At 42.3% G+C, this 22239-nt stretch overlaps 1 protein-coding gene across 2 annotated transcripts in view; it reads right to left on the reverse strand.

Moving 5' to 3' along the window:
• The window catches only part of trps1 (trichorhinophalangeal syndrome I), a 90178-nt gene that overhangs the window by 55550 nt on the left and 12389 nt on the right, over window positions 1-22239 (reverse strand). Inside the window, exons 2-3 of one of the 2 annotated variants that reach the window (XM_053446576.1) lie at window positions 5899-6120; window positions 4372-4487 (exon numbers count right to left, since the gene is read on the reverse strand). In XM_053446576.1, the coding sequence (XP_053302551.1) occupies window positions 4372-4487; window positions 5899-6120 (338 nt within the window). Of the gene's footprint in view, window positions 1-4371; window positions 4488-5397; window positions 6121-22239 lie in introns of both variants that reach the window. The other variant, XM_053446575.1, reaches the window with a different exon arrangement.

Genomic DNA, 22239 nt, shown 5'->3' on the forward strand with positions numbered 1-22239 from the left:
TTTAGTCCCAATTCCCACCTTAATTTTGTTTATAAACGTGAATGTATTTATTGCAATAGATGGTGCTGATTGCATTTTCCAAGATTTGATTTATTTGGAGAATATCACTGAGGTACTTTGCTTTTTCTCTCCCCTTTTTTTCCCCTTGAAGTTAAAGCTGAGTAATTAAACCTCTCAGTCCTTCTTTCAGCGTAGAGGACAATGAAAAGGGAAATTTATATTCATTAACAGCTATTGCCCGAGTGCAGAAACTCTACCTTGACGTGTAAGACAAAACATTTAAAGATACTTAAAAAAGAGTGAGGGAAGCAATACCCGATAAAAATAGATAAGGATGGTATATTTTAACTTCACGAGAAAAAATAAATTCATGAGAGCCATTACTACGTGTGATCACGACACAAATCCTCCAATCAACGCGACCCCCACAGACCCCGCCCAGGCAATTAGAAAAGAAGCCAAACATCCAAGTCATTTTTAGAGAGCAGAATGGACAGACAGATACAGAGGGGAATTTAAGAAAGAAAGAAAGAGGAGAGGTAGAGGGCAAGCAGGACGAGTTGAGGGGGAAAATGTGTAAGATGAGGAATAGAGGTGGGGGGAAAAGAAAGAGGTGGGAGCGGGACGTAGATGAAATGCAAATTGAGAAGTTGGAGTAAGAGGGAGATTAGAGAAGGAAAGAAAGAGCGGGCCGGGAGGAGAAGGTGAAAGAGAGACAAAGACGGATGATGAGAGAGGCGGCTGGAGAACAGACGGGGGGGGGGGAAAGAAAGTTAAATATGTCTGACAGCTGTTTCATTATGCTGCATAACAGCTGATTAGAACCACTGCTTTCAAAGCCTCCCTCTGTCTGTCCGTCCCTCTCTCTCCCTTCTCTCCTTTCCTCCTCCTCCTCCATCTCTATCTCTCTTCCCGGTATCCCTCTCCTCCCAGAGTCTTTTCCCCTGCCATCTCATTGGTTGACGGGCCACCTCGTCTCAGCAAATGACAACATGGAATTTTCCAAACGTGGGCGGGAGAGAGAAAAAGCGAGAGAGGGACAGAGAGAATAGAGACCCCTTTCATTCGAATTTTTTTTTTTTTTTTTATACTCACACTTTTTCTTCATAATGACGACTTAAGCCCACTGGATTTTCTATTTCTGACTGTGTGTGTGTGTTTCTCCGTCCATTACGTGACTTACAGCCATTACAGACTGGCAGGTTTAAATGAAATGAAACTCCTCCGCCATTCCTCATACACACTCTTTGAAACAAACACACACACGGGCGCACACGCACGCACACACACACACATCCACACACATGTACGTTTATTAGATCATCTTGTTTAAAGCTTCCAGACAAAACCCTACTGTTCCTGCACAATTTAAGTACTAATCCTTGACCCAATTGTTACCAAAGCTGGAGTCGTACCAAAGTACTCAAAGACAATTAACTATGGAGGAATTACCACTTAAGAGCTTATTATTTCAACAATATGTCTTTAAGAAATCACACTCATATTAAGAAAAGAAGTGCAAATACGCCGGCAGTATGAAATAATAGAATCTAAACGATATAGGAAAGGTTTCCTGCCGAGTCTGTCATTATAACTAATTTGGATTCTTGAAAACAATGTTCGCACTTGTAAAAAATATAATTATATAAAATAAATGATTGTGCAGCATTTTTTAAATTATATTCATATTATATGAAGCCTAGTTTGCTGCACGGATTTGTTTTATTGTGAAAGTCTATGACACCACCTTTTAAACCCTCCACAGCAAACTAGTTAGACATCAAAAGGATCACATAAAGACTAAACTAGCCAGTGGTTAATACGTTCTCAGTGGCTTTACTAATTGTAAAAAGTGACAAATAGTATTAGCACATCAACAGCTGCAGGAGCACAAGCGCTGCGACTTTTCCAGGAACGCAACTCAGCCACCCGAACAGGACGACATCACATTTGATGGGAAAGGCTCCGTATGTAGCATGTGTGTTTAATCACCAATGACGGGACATGTGTTAACAAGTCAGGGCGGGTCTAGATTAGATCGGGAGATAATTGCGGGTAACGAGACGGAGCTCTGCCAGTGAAGATTGATGTGGGTTTGCAAAAATGCAGACACTTCCAATTTGCAATATTTTAGCAGCTATCATAAGCTATATATCTGCAAATAAAAACCGCACAAAATTACATGTTGAATACAGATATTCACACACACACATTTCAATGTGAAAACCTCATGCAGCTGAATGTGATTTTTGAGAGATTAAAGCAAAGTTTTCTAAGTATTTTTATAGTTACAAAGCTTATAGGAGGAAGATCTACACACAGTAAGTTTACATAAGGCAATATACATGATATTAGCAAACTGGAAAGAAAAAGTTTCATAGCAAACACAACTGCCAAGTGAGAAGTTGTGTGTGAGGCTTAAATGTCTTGTATAACAGGAACAGAAAATCCATCCATGTTGACCAGAGAATCAACAGCTTTTTGTTCTAACCACAATCTACAGCTTTTCATTTAACTTATTAGCAACTCCGGATAAAAAGTGCAGTAATAAGTTAAATATAACTTTATTTCCTCATCCAGCTGAATGTCCAGATCGCAGGTGCAAATTGTGTCAGACCTTTTCATGTGCTCTGATGTCGTATAACGTCAACTTGATTCATTTTTAACTCTGTGTGCAACATTTCTCTTGGAGATTGAATTTTAAATCACACCAGTTTCACTGTATTTCTGTCTTCACCCTGCAATATCTTTTAAAAACACAGTTCCCACCAGGCACTAGTTCCTGGTACAGGTCCCATATTTCACGATGTTTTATTTGAAGTTTTGATATCAATATGAGGTACTGAGAATCAATTGTACAGCCTCTAGTCTCAATAGACTCTCATTAGAGTATTAAATCTCTTCTCCCACGCTTCTCTCGGGGCCTCGAGCAAGAAAAGGGCGTTTTGGGTCCCGTCTCTGAGTTTCTTCTTCTCTGATTGGCCGACTGATTTGTGAGGGACGCACAGCGAGGCCAACCGCAGGAAATGGACTGTCTGGTCAGTGAGCTCGAAAACGAGCTGAGCAGATGGTCGGATTCAGAGGAAAATGTCCTGGTATTTGAGAATAAATAAACTGGACTCTAATATTAGGATATATTGGCTTCCTGACACCAGCAGTAGTGCAGCTTTGCTTTCTCGTAGCCAGATCGGCTGTTTGGTCTTGTGTTGGGGGGCCTGTGCGAAGACAGTGACTGTATAGTTGTGACATCAGAAAGTTACTGAAATCCCGACAGCTTGTTAAAACAGTTTCTGAAAAGAGACTGTGTTCATTTGTCCCTAAAATGAGCTTGATAATTACAATATTTTCTGACCTACAACTGGTTTATAAATCAAAGACGACATTGAAATCACACGTTATATAATACGGGAGAATTTAAACTTAACAAATTGACCAATGGATATGAGGGATTAGTGCAACATTAATTTATTCGCCATTGAAACACAACGCATGAGTGAGACAGCGCACCTAGTAAGCCTGTGTGTCTGTGTGCACCTTTACTTAAACACACACACCCACAGCTACGTGCCTGTCTGCCAGGGGCTCTACTCCTCTTCCTCTCTGTTTCCATCCATCAGTCTGTAAAGTTTTATAACTCGCGAGACAAAGCCTCACTGTTCAAATCACACACACACACGCCCTCTTTTAAAAATCAGCTGCAGATTGTTCAACTCGATAAATAATCCCGTTCAGTTTTCAAATTCACGACTGCATGTCCTGATTGTAGCGGATTGTTAACTAAAGCAACGTGTCGCTTGTTTTGGATCAAGTCATTTGGAGTAATTACTCTAAACTTTTAAGACACTTTTGAGACACTTTTAAGACACTTTTGTATTCAGCGTTCATGCAGTCATACTGGATCCAAGGTCTTCTTATTTATGCTATTAAAAATGAATTAGACCAGAAAGTAATTTGCAGTCACAAATTTCGGTAACATAAGCTCTGAAAGATATGAATCAATGTTCTTACAAAATAAATACAGAGTACAAAGACCTTGTGCACAATTTATGAACTCTTCGACTTTCAGACAGTCCTTTGCACCAGAGGTAACAAAACGAGAGCTTTACTGAACGAGTGAGTCTCTGTTCCACCACTCGAAAACATTCCTTCAAATAAACTCCACATGGTCTCACCACAAGATATTTCTGTAGCTTTATTCATTGCAGTTTTGTTTAACTAATTGTGGAAGTGGCTCTAGTTCTACATTGTGGTTGATTTCTGTCAAATATTGTGTATAGAGTCCGTTTTCTAGTAAGTTCAGACTAAAAAATGTATAAATTCCCTTATTACACTTCATGAAAAACATCAATTGATAGACATGTAAATGCTTACCTGTACGTCATATGTGCCATTCATCATAACTGCCCTATGCTGTTGAGTGTGTATATCTGGCCTCGTCTTCCCCGACTCTTTGGCTTGGTTCCTCTGCCCTTGTCCTGTCTGTATGTCTGGGAGCAGAAATACAAGGAGGGGTCACAACTTGTGGAAGTAGATAAACAAAAAGGTTTGAAGAGGGAGGGGGGGGGGGGGGGGGTCAGGTTGCTAGAGGCAAAGAAAAATCATAGAACAGCTCTGACATCTGAGAAGGGGAAAAACCTAAAGATCAACAAGCAGCAGTGGCATGATTGTAAAACAAACTTTACAACGGTCCAAACAGAACACCTTTTCAAAAACATAATGCAGGAATAACTTTCTTATCAGTGATGCAGTGAGTTTGAACCGCTCCCTGAGTGTATATATAAACAAATAATGAGGTAATAAGGGGCTAGTTTTATTTTTGATCATTCTGCTCAGCTGTGATTTGGTGTAGAAGAATATTATGCATAAGTTTGTGAGTTGATGAAATGATGATACTACAGTATTTTGTGTGTAGTTTTCAGTTAGTTTGCAGGATTGCAATTATTAATTGCACAGATTTCCACGTAGCTTGGTATAAGGAGGTGTTATGAATCAGGTAAAGAACTCATCTAGGAATTTCATATTGTGAGAAATGGGCATTTTTTAAACGTATTCTTATATTTCCCAGAGAATAATTCATGGATCTTGATGGGTGGGGGGAAGAAATCAGGATTTGCACTTTGGTACAGATCCAAATAAAAATCTGGATCTAGTAGATGTCAACCTGGTGGAGGTGTGTGCTCCACTTGATGCTATTCTTGTTTTTAAACATGACATGAGTCTGAGATAAAGCCAAAGAAAACCAAATGGACTCAGAGAACAGACACGTCACTGTATGGTCCGATGCAGTAGCCTCGGTCAGTGGTGATTACTTCACTAACTTGTGATGTGAACTATGTTTTCTACCGATAAGCAGCGATGTTTAATATATGAACTTAAACACGTGAGAGCTGCAGTTACCTAGAGGTGTGTGTTGAGGGGCCATGTTGTGGAGGGCCAGGATGTGTGTGTCGAGGGCAGCGTCCTGCCGTGTGCGGTTGTGCAGACCCAGGTGATACTTCCTAAAGTGCTTCACCAGGTCGGCGGGGTCGTTGCCATAGTAGCCGTAACCGCACACGTTGCACTTGAAGTCCTGGAGCTTGGGAGAGGGGCTGGAGGAGAGCGGAGGGGTGTCGGTTGTCGACTCCTCCCCTCCTTCCTGTCCGGGGAGGAGGTGGGGAGCGGAGAGCAGAGGAGGTGAGACGCGGTCGCTCCTCTCCTTCTCCTCCACCCCCTTCTCCCCGTCCTCGGGCTCCGACTGGCTCTCGGGTCTGTCAGTCAACGCCGCGTTGCCTTGTTTGGACCTGCCCCCTCCTCCTCCTCCTCCTCCTCCTCCTCCTCCTCCTCTCCTGCCCCCTCTCTCCTCATTAGCGTAGCGATCACCCACTGATGAGGGAGAGACAGATGAGGAAACACACTCACTTTCTCCCTCCTCCTCCTCCTGCTCCTGCTCCTCATCGCCTCTGACCCGCTCGGAGGACTCTGGCTCAGAGGGTCGGTTTATCCGTTCGGCCTCTGCTCCCACTCTCCCCTCTTCCTCTCCCTCCTCCTCCTCTTCTCCTGCTGCTGGCCTCCTCCCCTCTTCTTCCTCCTCCTCCTCACCTCCCACACTCCGGATAGGGGGGTTCTTCTTCCTCACCATCTCTGAAAGGCAGAGACAGAAAAAGTTGCATTAATGGATTGATGTCAACATGATCTAAAACATGAAGACTCTGCACTGTGTTAAAAGAGAGATGAAAATATTATGCAGATTTCCACAACCATAAAAATCACGACATAAACAGATACAAGGAGTCTGCACGACAGGAATAATATACTGGGGATTATGTGCATACAAATACAATTTTGTTACAATGGTGTATGTGTACTGAAAAACTTTGATTCAATTTTCAAACTTCTTTGAACGCTGAAATCTGTGACGATCTTCAACCGCAAGCCTCGTCAAAAGAAAAACAGCCCCATAAAATCAGAAACATCTTAGCTGTGAGATATTTGTGTGTGTGTGTGTGTGTGTGTGTGTGTGTGTGTGTGTGTGTGTGTGTGTGTGTGTGTGTGTGTGTGTGTGTGTGTGTGTTACGATCTTCGTTGGATCCTTAAGTGCAATTCTTTTTTCTTTTCTTTTTTCCATACCAGGGAGTGAATCTTTTTATCGTTATGGAAACCATCCGTGAGAATCTTCAACACATGACCACATCAAAACCCAAACCATATCAGAGAGACTGAGAGGGGTGGTAGACAGAGGGGTGAGGGAGGGAGAGAGAGAGAGAGAGAGAGAGGAATGGGGGGAGACGAAGGGAGGAGGAGGAGGAGACGGGGAGAATGGCCAACACTCAACCACATCAAACCGCACACCCCATATCAGAAAGATGGATGAGGGAGGTGGAGGACTGCAATCCAGCCCCTCAAGCGATTTCCCTCTATCTCTCCCTCTTTTGCATCTCTTTCCACAAACTTTTCTTTCATTCTCTTCGTCCAAAATATAATTTTTCAAAAACTCTCGCCGTCTCTTGTGCCTCATCTGCGTCACCTCCTGTCCTTGGTTTCCTCTCTCCTCTTTATTCTCTTTCACAATCATCTCCCATTTTGTTTGCCCCCCCCGCACATGTCTCTCTTTTCTCTCCCCCAACCTGTCCTCTCTTCCCTTGTCTTTCCCGCCACCACACTCATTTATTATCAGTGTAAAAATACCTCCTACAAAACAAAAAGGCAGCTTATCAGGGCCTTGGCCTTGTATTTCAGGCATTTTTCAGTCTCCATCGCCCACTTTCAAATGCAAGAATAATTGCTGCAATAATTTAAGTAATTTGATCATTAAAATATTTTTCTTTCTCTCCTTTCCCTCTCCCTCCCTTTGTCGTCCCACCATCCCTCCTGTGCCTCCCTTATAATCACTATACAGAGCCATCAAATAACAAAGCATATGTTTTATGTTAAGCCATAATCTTTCTTTTGTTTGAAAAGAGAACAATTGTGGTCGCTCTGTTCACAACAGTCGTGACAGAGAGATACTGCGTGTGTTGGTGTGCGTGTGTGTGCGCGTGCCAGTGTGTGTTTATTTGTGGTTGTTCAGTTCATATTCAGCCGTAAACGAAGTCAACCCATTGACCCATACTCTGCGTTTGTGTGTGTGTCTTCACTCATAAACAGTCACACACAAAGGACGCCTGATAGACGTCATATTCGGATCACTTTTAGATCAATGCAATATGACGGGAAAGACACTGTGTGTGGGTGTGTGTGTGTGGGTGTATAGTGCACGTTTGATGAGGCATGTGGATGAGAGATAGAATGTGTGTAGCCCAGTGTTTTAGTCTAAGATATAATTTTTAACTTAACAGTTAAATCATGACGGATAACACACACACAAACTTAGAGAGAAGGTCAAAGAGAATTTAGCTGAAAACAAAATAATCAAATGGCCGTAAAAACAGAGATCCACAAAAACAGACCAGGACCACATTTTAACAAACCCTGTGTTATAATCTAGAGGATTAGGAAGAAAAGAACAATTTAAACACAGAGAAAAGGAGAGAAAAGGAAAGAGTGAAGGAGAGAGAGAGAGAGAGAGAGAGAGAGAGAGAGAGAGAGAGAGAGAGAGAGAGAGAGAGAGAGCTCTATTTCGCTCAAAATAATTTTTTCTAGTGTTTCACCTTCTTTTCTCTTTCCCTCTTTTTCTCTACCATACAACTATTAAAATAAAGCAATTTATGTCTGTCAGGGCCCACGCCCAGAACCTGGCACTCACTCGAGTGTGTGTGTGTACTTGTACATATACCTTTGTGGGTACAATTTTGAGCCTCCAACCTACAGAATGACGACATTTTGGCCACTCTATATTTTCTGACCCACTTTTAATGGGCTGTTCGGAGTTTTGGACTCGGACATTGGACTTGATTAAAACTAGGTTTAGGCATTTAGTTTTGATGGTTAGGGTTCGGGTGGGGGGTTAGGATATGCATTATGCCAATGAGTGTCTTCACAAAGATAGAAGTACAGGCATGTGTATGTGTGTGAGGGTGAGAGAGAGAGAGGTTGACAGAGAATGTGAGAGAGCACAGTGAGCAGAGTGAAATCTCATCTGATGTACACCACACCCAGTCAGAATTCATCATTCACTTACACACACACACAAATTTATATATACGCACCCACTCACCCACCCACCCATCCACACAGAGTGGAAAACTACAGATCGTTGTGGTAAAGCGATGAAGCTGAGATCACAACCTAAGAAGCACTGCTCGACCCGACAGAGTTTCCATCTGCCCCGTATGATTTTTTCAGTGGCAGCTTGAAAAGTTGATCAAAATGATGGGAACAAAATTATGAATAACTTGGATAGAAGTCCTATAAAATCAATAGAAGTGTTATCATCGAGATCTTTATTCTTGTTCTTTTAAATACGTCAGACACACTTGCTTGCTCCAGGTTGTGGGCAAGAAAAACATAGGTATGTGTTTCGAGGCTGTAGTGTGCAGGGTCTGTGTCTGAGCGTGTGTGCCTCTGTGTCGCAGCCCAGCCTTTGTCTGCTTCAGGCTGTATACACAGACTGGAACCATTACTATCAGTTGCAATTAGGTGCAACCCACCACAACATACCGCATAACAACTACTGCTACTAGCTACAATTAGCCCCTATACACCACAAAGGCCTCAAAACCACAGCGAGGATAAACGCGACAGTTAATCACTTCCATCAACTGCAATTAGCCCCAACGCCAGTGAAGCTTTTATCTGAAATTGTCAATTATCACCCAAAGACAACTGCTGAAGGATGGACCGGGAGGAGCATGGTAGGTTTCTGCAGTATGTGGCAGATAACAGCCACAGACTTTTATCACAGAGGCATTGTGAAACAATGACTCATTATCACGTGGAGTTTTGCTTATTAATACAAATCTGTGCAAATGTTTTGGGGATTAGACAATGAAGTCATCATTCAGTCTCAAAATAAGATAAATAAACTTAAGATTGACATCTTTAAATTGCCTGTAGCTCTCGCAGGATGATTGGGTCGTCCACTAAGCAGAAGGTCAGTGGTTTGACTCCAGGCTCCTGCAGTCTGCCCGTCAAATTGAAAGAAAGAAAAAAAACTAGTAGTAACTTTCTATGATTCAGAGATCAGTTTCTCACTAACAGAGAAACATAGATATCCCACTCAACTATTTTACCCACTGTATTATTATAAAGTCACTGTGATGGATTGTGTTTGATGCCGATACTGAAACACATCCACATATTTCTGCCGGCTTCAGATATCTGTGCTCCCCACCCCGTGGGATAGCTGCAGTTGGCATCTCCAGCTTTCATAAACAAAGGATTAATGCGCAACATATGAAGAAATAATGCTAAAGGCAAGGACTCGTTACACAGAGATCTCTCTGTAGCTCGTTTCTTTTTTCTGTCTTTCGATCTGCGTCATTATGTCTCTTCATATTATCCTCGTAGTCTTTGTACCAACATTTCCTGCTCTTCATCATCTGTCCTTACTTTTTCGTGTGATGCCATCCTTCTGTCTCTGATTCCCTGCATCGAGTTTTTGAAAACAGTTTGGGAAGATTTATCATGAGGGGCAGGGTCCAAATATTAACTTTTTGGTGGATCTGCCAATGGCTGGTGAACTGAAAGTTTGGAGTTTGGATCCTGAGGATTAATGTAGGGGCAATGTGACCACGGGAGAGATTAAGAGGAGTACTAAATCATAGATTAATTCAATTAAAAAATGTTCCTTACTATAATTGACTCTATAATTTCGTATATGACACTTAACATTTAAAGTAAAGCACAACCGAGGCTTGAGTCTTGGAAAATTAGGTCAGTCTGAGACCAATTCAGATTTGAAGTATTTTTGGTAATCTCATCTTCCTCTTCCCTTTCCTCTCCAGCTCTCCTCACATCCTCTCCTTCTTCCCATCTGTCTGTCCCTGATCTGCTCTTCCAGCTGTAATCCATGTTCCCTTGTTATGGAGATGAACAAAGATGGACAAATTTACGAGGCCCATATTCAGAGTCACATGTGAAGTGTGTAGATAAACTGAACTGAGTCCTTCGGAATCAGATGGAACCCGACACACTGTGCTCGGACAAAACCTTTGACATGATACCTGGAATCGGTCACATTGACCGGCCTACCCACTTTATTTTTTACATTACAGATGTCTGTAAACATGAAAAACAAGCCATAACCATGCGTATTGGGGACAGGTTATCATCAATCCATCAATTTTCCATCTATCTCACTATAACGGAAAGCGAAGACAGGCCGGATCAGAGTTGAGTTAACCCAACTTGGACCTAAATGAGAGAAGATTTGTCCATACGCCCTCCACCCAACTAAAATGCCGGCCTGGGCGAATCACCAAGACATCAGATTAGATAATTGATTGGTTGGATTGATTTTTCCCCAGTGGCAGGTTGCCACTGGGCGATGTTACCAGCGGAAACCCTGATAAAGTACTGGCAATGTGCCGACACACACTCTCTGACGCTCTTAGTGGTTAGCACTTAGTGCTAGGTTTAGTTAGCGGTGCCAAAAATTACATCATCAAGTCTCTTGTGTCAAGCTGTAAGCGACGGTGGACAGCGAGAGTCAATCAGCCTAACTGGTTTGTGGTGAAGTGATGAAAGTTTGTCCTGACGTAGCCTATTTCCCCAGCCCGCCAACCACGACGTCAGCTTTTTTATTCGCCAACCTATACATTTACGTGCAAATGGAAGGTGCTAATTCTGGAGTGAGAAAAAACTTAAGTAGTCTTGATTAATATAAATAGCCTAGCAATGACTATAAGACAGTGGGATTTGAAGGAAGGAGGACAGGAGCTTTGGCTGGGAGGAGAGGTTTTAGACGGGAGAGACAATATATTTTCTTTATTTAAGAAGAAAAAGGAGATTGTCTGGGGAAATGGATAGACAGAGGAAAAGAACAAAGAGAGGGAGTGCAGCAGGAAAGTAAAAATGCAAAAGGGAAGGGGCAGATAAGCGCCACATACTAATACGCATTCCCAAAACGAGGATGACTTGTATGTGATTTACCTTGAAACTTTCCCAAATGTCTAAAGAGAGTTTAAGTTTGAAAAAAGAAAACGGGAGAAAACTTTGGGTATTTAAACATGATTATTTGCAACAACTACAAGTTACTGTAGGAAAACAAGAACAACTTCCTGCTCTTTTAATCGTAATCTTTTTTAATGGATTGCTGAACATTTGTCAAAGCTGTGAAAATCTGAAGATTGTTTTGTACATCAGGTCAGATGATAAGTAATATGTAAAATCACAGAAACTATATTTGAGAAGACATTTGACGTATACATTGACTTTTTTTTAGCTTGGTTCATGTCCCATCCACTAATATTGAGGAGGCAGGGTCCATGACCTATGACCAGCCAGCTACCAGTGGGCTCTCTATGGTGTGGACATGTGGCAGGAGCAGCTAAACAGTACTGTGTCGAGTCCTTGGCTTGTTTAGATATAAGCAGAATTGTGTCGCCATAAACGTCTGCCAAGCCCTGTTAAAAAATCTGGCAGTTCAATCAAGCAGTGCTGGATAATTTAAATCAAAGAAAAAGTACAAAACACATTGAATATTCACTTTGAACAGCCACGTCCAATTTGTCTATTCAACCATCGAGTGATAACTTTTCTCAAATCATTGTTTCTTGAAGCAGCTGCTAGAAATCAGGAGCACGTCACTTTCTCTTCATGAAAAAAGAAAGGGACCCGGCAGACACTGTCTCTTGTTTGTGGCAAATGTTAAAGCTTTCATGATCGTGGCTGTGCCGTATCACTCGGCAGTCATTTATTTATGTGCAAATGTCACAGATCGTTACTTCTTAGAAGGCCACCGATGCACAAAATGGCAGTCGCGATGAAACGGCCCGTGGCTTTGGGTTACGTGTCAGTGAGTGGAAGCAGCTGAAGAAAATATTACTGAAAGTGTGCACGTGAGGCTTTTTTTAGTGCCCGTGCAGACAAAACAGATCAGCCCGTGAAACCAAGCCTATTCGGGGCGGCAGGATAATAATCAAAATCAGCCGCAGGTGCACGACCGGAGCGCCGCATGGGAGCGGGGGTGCGTCTGGCCACTTCCAGAAACAAGGGGGGGGGGATTTTGGGGGGGTGTCAGCAACAGCTTGGAATTGATTTTTCAGGGGCAGGAGTCTAATTGAAGTTAGAGTCGAGAGAGAAGCAGAAGGAGGGGGGGAGAGGGGGAGAGGGAGGTGGTCAACATAAAACCACTGTGAGACGGAGTCCACCTGCCATTTCAAGACTAAAAGCTTTCAGTTGCCAGCAAGGCCCCTAATCAATACCAGAACTCTCTCACTCACACACACACACACTAGCCCAGAGTGTAGAACTCATTTGTAATGGGGTAACAGCATGCAAAATATGTCATCTTAAATGTCAAACTTAATCAGAGCTTCACGTTTCAATACCTCACTCTCATTATGAGCCTCTCTCCCTGTTTCTGCTCCTACACTCTCTCTGCTTACTTCTCTCTGCTCTGGATCTTGCTCACACACAGACACACACACACCAAACTGATGTTATGCACACACACTTTGCTCCTCCTCTTCCTCCCCTCGCTATCTGTCCATCTTTCATCTGGCTCTCTCTCAATTAATCTCTCGCTCTTCCCCACCCTCCACCTCTGCGGCTGTCGTCTTCTCAATCTCTATTCCTCTGCCTGCCGCGCGCCGAGACTATCCCTGCGTGAACCTTGATGTGTCCGCTGCTGGGCGTACGTGTAAAGGTGTCGAAAGCGCAGCTTCAATCACTGCATGTGACAGACGGATAGACACCTGGTAATGAATCATAAAGGAGAAACCGAAGCTCTCTGTGTCCGTCAGTTAACGTATAAACAGTAGTAAATCACACCATTGCTTCAATTTGCTAATGCAAAATGTACATACAGCTTCCAAAAACGCGTTCCAGAGCCTGATAAAAGAAAACAGACGTCTTGTGGTGATTAAGTATTCTAAAGAAAAAGAGTGAACATGGCGACAGGAGGCACTTCTGCAGATTCGCATACGGGCCAAAAAAAGTTTTAAAGTTGCTTTTTGTAGTTTACTTTGATCCAAGATTTAAAGTTTCATGTTGCTGTCTCCTTGCACATTAAGTGATTAAGTATTATTAATGTACATGTTCAATAGGCCTTTAGATATGTACTGAGCTGTGGACATTATCCTCAAATTTTCTGGGGGGGGAACTGTGCGTGAGAACACAATTTTTGCTCCAGACATTCTCCAGAACTTTCCGGGCCCTCAGTGGAAGGTCCGGATTGAGCCAATGTGAGAATACAGCAGGAAAATGACTGATTCACAGTGAGCTGGGAGCCCGTCAGGTGAACTTCAGTCTGCAAGTCACTATACCTTTACTACTTCACGGTCACTGCATTTCCTGAGATACTGCATCACACAGAAGCTATATATTGTACTCAAACTATGCAACACAAAGTTCACAAAACTGCAATGGACCCCGACTACCACATACAGCAACTTACTCCCAACCTCCCCCTCACAAACTTCATTAAAAGTATATTAGGGGAATCTGACCTTGAATAGCTACATTGGATTACTGCACCACACAGGGTCTGGGAAGCACTGTAGTCTGCGTGTGGCTTTGTGCATATGTGTGCGTATGTGTGCGTGTGTGTTTCTTTGCGGGAGGGCTATTTACCCCTTAAGGGAGTCAAAGCAGAACACTGGTTAACACGACATGCAGACAAATGTACAAAGTGGGAGCTGCCCGATTACAACCCCAGTCGTCTGGCTATTGAACAGAAACTACTGAGATTAGGAGAAGAGCGTTTCTCAAGTCGCTGAGTCTCTCTGAAACTAGTCTGCAAATTGAAACGGCGGAATTTCTGCTCTCGAGCTCACTTTGACTCTTTAACTTTACAACACACACAGAACGACAGCTGCACAGAAAATGTTACAAGCGACGACAATCCACTTGGCCAGTGATTTACGTGGCACAACACAAACTAGCTGTTTCAATCTGCAATTTTGAAAGCACTATGGTGTATAAAACCTTATTTTAAAGAGTGTGTGTGTGTGTGTGTCGAAGCCCACAGGTGGGTCAGAGGAGAATAAAAACAGGTCACTCTCATCCTCAGAAGGAATGGGTTTAAACCTATTAGCCTGTGCGAGCATCTCAAGTGAAAACAACGGGAGGTTAAAAGGTTAAAACAAAGTACGTGTTGTTAGATTAGGCCACACAATAGACTGCCTCTGTGTATTTTAGACTATTACAATGAAAGAGCCGCCAAGAGTTCGGTTCCCAAAGGCACTGTAAATGATGCTGAAATAAATCAGTGTCACAACACAAACACACATTCAAGCTGTTAGGTTAAATACTGGCATAGACAACTGCTTCCAAACCGTTCTCTCACACACCTACGTTGTTTTATTAACTACATATAAATGCACGTGGTCGTGTGTGTGTGTGTGTGTGTGTGTGTGTGTGTGTATGCGTCTGGATTCCAGCTGATGTTTTTAGTGACAGAGTGGGAGCAGAAGAGACACACAGGCACAGACTATATATCTCTTCTGCTATTTCAATAATCTGTGACCTGAGAGTTTATAAGACTCAATAGTCTCGCCTCTGGAATGGCTGTCTGGATTTCAACTTTACACACACACACACACGCACACAAAGACACAGACTAACAGACACAGCTCCCCTGCTATGGTCCTTAGAGCATACCCTGTCTGTGCGTGAATGTGTGTGTGTGGAGCATACCATGTGTGTGTGGTCACGTCTGAGAAAGCTCCTTTAAAAATGGATCTCTCTCTCTCTTTCTCTCTCTCCCCATAACTGATGTTTTCAACTTAACCGCTGTTTTTGCGGTGAGCAGGCAAAGTTGTGGAGTTGTGGTCAACAGCTGTGTGTGAGTGTAAATGTCATTAAGAACCTTAGGGATAAATCACACAACTGTCATGAGGGAGCAGTTTCACACATGTGGAAGTATGGAAAAGACACACACACACACACACACAGACACTCGGAGCCAGGAGTGTGTTTAATTACCGATTGTTAAATTGGCTGCAAAGAGATGGAGATTGGCAACGAGAAGAGCTCCTTATGGATCGCACACCGGCAGAGAGAGTGAAAACACATGTCAACACCCAGACTTGCACCTATATATAATAAATCATAATATTTAGAATGGACTTAAACAGTAAGGTGCCTCCCAGAGATGTTGTAAAGCAGGAATAAACACATTATTTCACAACAACAACATCAGGAGGTGACACATCCCCGCTGGCAACTTGAGAGAGCAGATCTGTTGGTGCAAACACGGTTACCTGAAGTAGTAATATTTCCCTCAGCTATAAAGAATGACTGAAAAAACACATTTCAGATAAGTAATCATATAAATACAGTGAAGAACGCTCAAACTAATCTTCTTACCCTACAACCTGAGAGCTGCCCACGGGACGGTATGGTTTGCCTTTATTTGGTGTTTATTTAGTGTGCAGGTGTGTAGGCAGTGAGTAATCCTGTAGTTCAGTCCCGGTGATAACAACTTAATCCGTTCATATCCATATCCTGTTAACAGAAAGCTGTTTGGTATCTTTCTGTTGTTTACCGCTAAAAAGTTCTGAGTGGAGTGCCTCCTCAAAAATGTTGTCAAAATTAGAGTTGTCCCCATTGAGATACAGAAAAAAAGCCAAGAAATCAAAAATATGAAAAGGCATCAATTGATTTCCTGATTAATATACTTGTGGCGTTTCAAGAAAAGAAGATTGAAAATGTAAGTCAGGCTCTGCTCCACAAACAAAATGAATACAAATAGAGAGAAGGAGTCACTAAGTCACAGACGCAGAGATGATTGGTAGTTTGGTTGGTCGATAAGTTTGAATCTGATCTCATTCTTACAGTTCAGTCTGTTGTGGCTGCATTTTGTTCAAATAGGTTTTGAAAAGGTCCACCAAAGTTGGTATATTCCAATATGATTGATCTAAAAGTTATTTATGTATATTTATTATTAATTTAGGTGAATAACCCAACAAGGTTTCCCCCCCCCCCCCCATGATCTTCTGGTTGGAGAACAGGTTCGATTTGAGATTTTCTTTGGTTGAGTTAAGCCCTAAACGATTGTAATGAGACCACATTAAAAGATTAGTTCCATCACTTGCCTCCAATCATTTACATTGTTTAAAAATAAGTTAATTAAATCCTCATTTAGTTTCTTTCCCTGCATCAGCTCAGCATCAGCACCACACACACACACACACATAGCTCTGAAATCTATTGTTGCTGTATTACAACTAACTGAAGAAACAATAAACTGAGGCTTTTTTCTAGTGAAATGGTATCCTTCAAACTAAAAGCAGAGAATTTGATAAAAGTATTAAATCAAAGCCTTAATACAAAAGTAAACACACTGACGGTGCAGAGATACAAACCACATCATATACACAAAAATGAAAAAAAAAAACATCAAAAGCAGTGTCTCAGAAATAATTAAGGGACGTCCTCCAAATCCTCAGAAATATTGTATTCAAAAGGTGTGTGTTTCTCAAATGCCTTTATTCACAGAGTAAAAATGGACAAAGTAATGTATGAAAGGGGGGGGGGTGTTCCTGGTGATTACACACCTCAAAACCACAGCAGCAGAAAAGAAATGAATAAAGACAACCCACAATATCAGCATCACAATGCACAACCACTGAGATTGCCAACAATTTGCCTTTTTATCCACAGACAGACACACATTGTACTTGGGTCTGGTGATTACAAATAACCGAAGGACAAAACCTATAATACATCCAAACCCCAGAAACAGCCATTTCCGAGAGGAACATGATATTCTGTAAGTTTCAGAACAGAGGTCGAGACTTTCTGTGCCCTGGTTTAAAGACAGGATGATGGAGTATGTCTCGGGATATTAATTTAGAATGGGGGTATCAGAACCCTAAGGGCGCACAACCCTCACTATGTATTGTTATGGTACCATTTTTTGGAAAGCATAGGAAGCCACAAACATCTAAACTGGAAAAGAAAGAAGCAAGGAAAGCCAGAAGACAGCAAATGTCTGCATACCGACCAGTTGAGTCTCCAACAAAAATACTTTATTACCTCCCAGATAACGTGTCGGGCAAATGTCCATGAAGACAACGCAAACAACAAGGCGGAGAGTTATCGCAGTATGAGGTAATTCCTATAAACTTTGATCAGTCGAGACTGAATGAGGACCTCCTGACTACAAGAGGGACTTATTTGGTCACATGGACAAAGTTTATGAAAAAGTCTGAGGGGGACAAACCAGATTTTTTATTATAATATGTCCAGATACCCTGCCACAGTCCTGTCAAAGTAAGAATCCCTGTATCGTGGTCTCTGTCATCTGTACACGGTACCACACAGGTCTCTGTTCAGCAGGTTTCTTTTACTGCATCTCCCCTGCATCCTCAGATGGGGAGTTTGCTGATGCCTCACAGAGAAGGACTGAGCGAGAAAAAAAGATAAGAGTGTGAGAGAAGGTGGTGAAGAAGCCGACAGACTTCACACTCGACAGAGAAAGAGAATAGTTGAAAAAAAAAAAGAAAAGAAAAGATCATCACACCTGAACAGAGTCCCTCCCTTTCTGTCTCACTCCACTAAGATTTCTCCGACTAGTGTGAAAGCGTGGGAGGAAGTCGAAGTGCCTGTCTGTGTGTGTGTGTCTGTGTAGTGGAGACCCGAAGACTTCCTCTCAACTTCCTGTGATCACAGCTCGGGGGTTGCTGGGGGACAACCAGGAAATTACACACAAACACACACACACTATGCAGCTTGGGTCGTGTTGAATACAACTTAAATTAAAGAAGACTGAACAATGACAAATGTGTTTTTAAGTCAGTGAATCAAATGTTATATAATAGGAGCCACAAGCACCATTGTGATGTAATGCATCATACACTGATCCATAATGTGAGCAACTGTTGGTTGTGGGGAGGAGAGTTTGAAAGTTACACACAGTACGTCTACCGTACCACACAAAAGAACACACATACACGTGCACACACAGGACCTAAAAGGGGAAGAAGACTGCGGCACTGCCTAGTATTTCGCAACAAAAGCTGAGATTCAATCCCTTCATGTGTGAGTACAGTATAAGTTTCTGTGTGTGTACTTTTTTTGTGACATATCAGTGTGTGTACTTGAGTGTAACAGGGGAAAAGAAAGAGCACTTGAGTGTATTGTCTTCTCATTGTCGACACCAACTTGTGTTTTCTCACACACTTATTTATGGGAGCAGATGTGCTCAACCCCCCAAACACACACACACACAGAGAGACACACAGACACAGACACACATGCATGTGAAGGACACTGAGACAGTTTAGAGAGCCTTGGGGCTCAGTCTGAGCTTTCATTTCCTCTATCCTGCATAACAACTGACAGATACACATGCACACAGATACGCTCTCGCACAGCGGATGGTTATGAGACCTCAGTCTGCCCCAGAGGGACGACGGAGGTAGACAAGTCGCTCCCAGAGAATTACAACAGGATCCTGCACTAAAACTATCAGGAACATTTTCAACAACACAGACTGAACAATCATCATTTCTGTCTGGGATTAGAATGAACCAGAAACACTAGAGTTACAAAAAAATTTGCTGTTTTACAACTGTGATAACTATGGCTGAATGTTAATCATTAATTAAAGATCAAAAAAGTGCAGATAGTGAAGAGGTTTCCTGCAAATTACTGGATTGTTTTATAGCTTCTGGGCTAAAAAGGCGATACCTGGATCTTTTGATTTCTAGAAGTTATAAAAGACACAGGAGGGGGTGTAATTGTCAAGCAGGAGTTTAAAGGCACCTACAATTCTTTATCAAGTGTCCAATTCTTCACTTTAGGCCCTCGCTTTTTCTAAAAGAGCACGGGAAACATTTTTCACGAGGTGGAAACTTACAGGGTTATCATCTTCTCTTCCTATTAGAAGTGAGAAAAGTTACTTTCCTAATTAAAACAGCGACTTTGTCGTCGAGCTGCACTGAGACGGAGAAGGTTTGCCTGAAGAAATAAAATCTCCATGGGCGAGCTCACATCCATTTCTCTCTCGCTCGGTGTCATCCCTACTTTCCTCACTCACTTACACACACACACTCAGTCACGCACACACACTCACGGTGAGCTTTCCTGTGCCCTGGGGAAGTTGCAGGTCGTTGCGACATCAGAGCTCTGAGATAAAAGCTCTGAGTCACACAGAGAGGAGCACACACATCACAGCCTATGGATTCAATATGGGTTGTTTTGTTCATGTTTACCGTGATGAGGTCTTGAAGCCTAAATGAAATGTTATAAAGAACAATAAAGAATGGCACTCGCAAAACTCCAACAGTCCCCTTTAACTCAAACAAGCCACACCGAATGGCAGAAACTCATGTGTCGGTCTTCTAAATATTGAATAATATTAATAAAGTACGTTTTTTTAATCAAGATCCACACATTATACCTAGGGAAATTAATGAAAATTTCCCCATAAAGTATTTTTATAATTCCTGGATCAGCCCCTTTGTCTGCATCACCATTTAATGGGCTCTTATAATAAAATAATAAAACAACCTAAAACATGAACTCCTTGGCCGAGTTAAAAATTCTTACACAAATCAGTAGCTTTTTCTTAGACTGGCTTTCACTCTGCAAATCAAAGACATTAATTTGAACTAAAGGGGCTTGGTTATCGTAGCCCGTAGCATCAAACTGCTCATGCACAACTAGGTGAGTGTGATGCACATTGACCGGGATAAACTGAAATCAATCACTTGTGATTATCTGTATCGGTATGCCCGGGTGATTCTATGGACGAGAGAGGCTTAGGGAGGAGGGGATTTCAGATAGCGATGCCTTGTCATGGGGTCCTCTGACTGAAATATCGACCATTTGACCATTAATTGTGCATTATGGAGGAGTCATTATGCCCCCCCCCCCCCCCCCCCCTCTGCAATGCACTTTGGTTTGGACAATAACTGGGGGGGGGGGGAAGCAAGCGGAGCCGTGTAAACAGAGCCCTCCGGTGAAAGCCCCTCTGTGGTAATGTGCCTTCTACCGTGTTCTGACCTGCGGGCAGACACAGCACTACACCCGCCTTGTCTAATTCACGCAACATGCACAGTTCATTATGTAGGATTACTGCCGCTGTGTACAGATACAAATCTCCCACAGCTCTGCTGTGCTGCCCCTGCATGAAAGTTCAACCCAGCTCTTTTGTGTCTCCTCTCGATATTCCTTTACATTTGCTTTACCTATGCAATGGAGTAATTGGGTTTCTGAATGTAAAAGATAAGCAAGTTCCCATGTCTGACAGTTGCTAAAGCCCAATAATAAATCTTGACAGATCCTGTTACTCAGAGGATTTGGCAGCGAACACTCAATTTCCAAAGACATCTGCAGATTTCTTGATCACACCTCGGAAAGCATTTGTCTCTCAGGGCGTGACGTGCAGTTTGTGTTATCTAACAGCTCGTCCGGCCACAAAATAATGACATTGTCACATTTGTTAAGAAGATGAATCTGGATTCAACCGTTCTCGCCCGTATTGTGGGAGCTTATCAGCGTCTTTATCACGTCTGCTGAGGATAAATCATGGGACCTCTGCTCAATCAGGGCACCTTAAGTAGGTCAAAGATTTGCAAGAGATTCAGGTGTGGATCAGTAATAAGAGCACAGGTATTTAATCTTTAGTTCTCACACCCATCTAAATGCCGGTACACCCTTCAAATCCACAGACAGACACACAACTACAAGCACGGACGCGCACCAAGATAGAGTTTAGTGCATAAACCTTTCGATCTCTTACTACACCCTCAATCTTTTCTTCTCTTATTTTTTTACCGAGCTCCTCCCTCGGTCTTCTTTTCATCATTTTATTGTTCTCTCCATCTCTCTCAGATCTATGCCGCTGATGAATGGCATTTGAAAAAAATAAAACAGCAAGCCCTTGGTATGCAGGTGAGATTTTCCTCCATGTTAAATTTTTGCTGCGATTGACAGCTCTTGGATTTTCGGAAAAATATTTTGCAGCCCTGAGGCTGAACCGTAGCATTATGTAAAATGTCAAATACAGAGGGGCATTAATGGATGAATAAGCCGGAGGTAAATCTCACTGTTCCCTTCCGTCCGCCTTTCAGCTTGAACTTTATCAGAAATCATTACCTTTGCATCTAATACTTGTATGTGCACCATTAAACTGCAGTTATGCATCAATCAAAAAGCAGCAAACCACAATTGTGGGACTCTGAGACTGATTTACACCGATAATATCAAAGCAGTTTGGCAGCCGACCTGAAATTCTCTCGACGTCAGACAAACTCTTACCGCTAAAGTCTAATCAACTCGTGTTTTGTGAGAAGATCCCAAAACTACACCCAGATCTGTCCAAAAAGTGAAATACAGTATATTGTCAGCATACAGAGAGACAGACGTGCTTTCAAAAAAGTCCATAAAGACCATAATTCCTCTGAAACTGACCAGGGCCTTTATTTACCAAAACCCGCAGACGTTAGCAGGCCTTTAATTGAGACAGACTTTTATCTCTCCTTCACTGTTCTATCAAATAAAGGCTTCAAAATACCAAATAACCACAGTGCTCTGCTTATGCTAATGGTAAATTGTTGTGGAGAAGCTAAAATGGACAAAGTAAAATACAAACGCTTCACTGGCAAAGTTGTTATCTTGAGTGTTTCTACCTGTCAAACCTGAAACTCTGCATGTTTATACAGGCATCGTCTCGACACACAAAATATAACTTTGTGAGAGAAAGTAGAT

This window comes from Pleuronectes platessa, chromosome 18, assembly GCF_947347685.1.
Source record: "Pleuronectes platessa chromosome 18, fPlePla1.1, whole genome shotgun sequence".
NCBI classification, from domain to species: Eukaryota; Metazoa; Chordata; class Actinopteri; order Pleuronectiformes; family Pleuronectidae; genus Pleuronectes; species Pleuronectes platessa.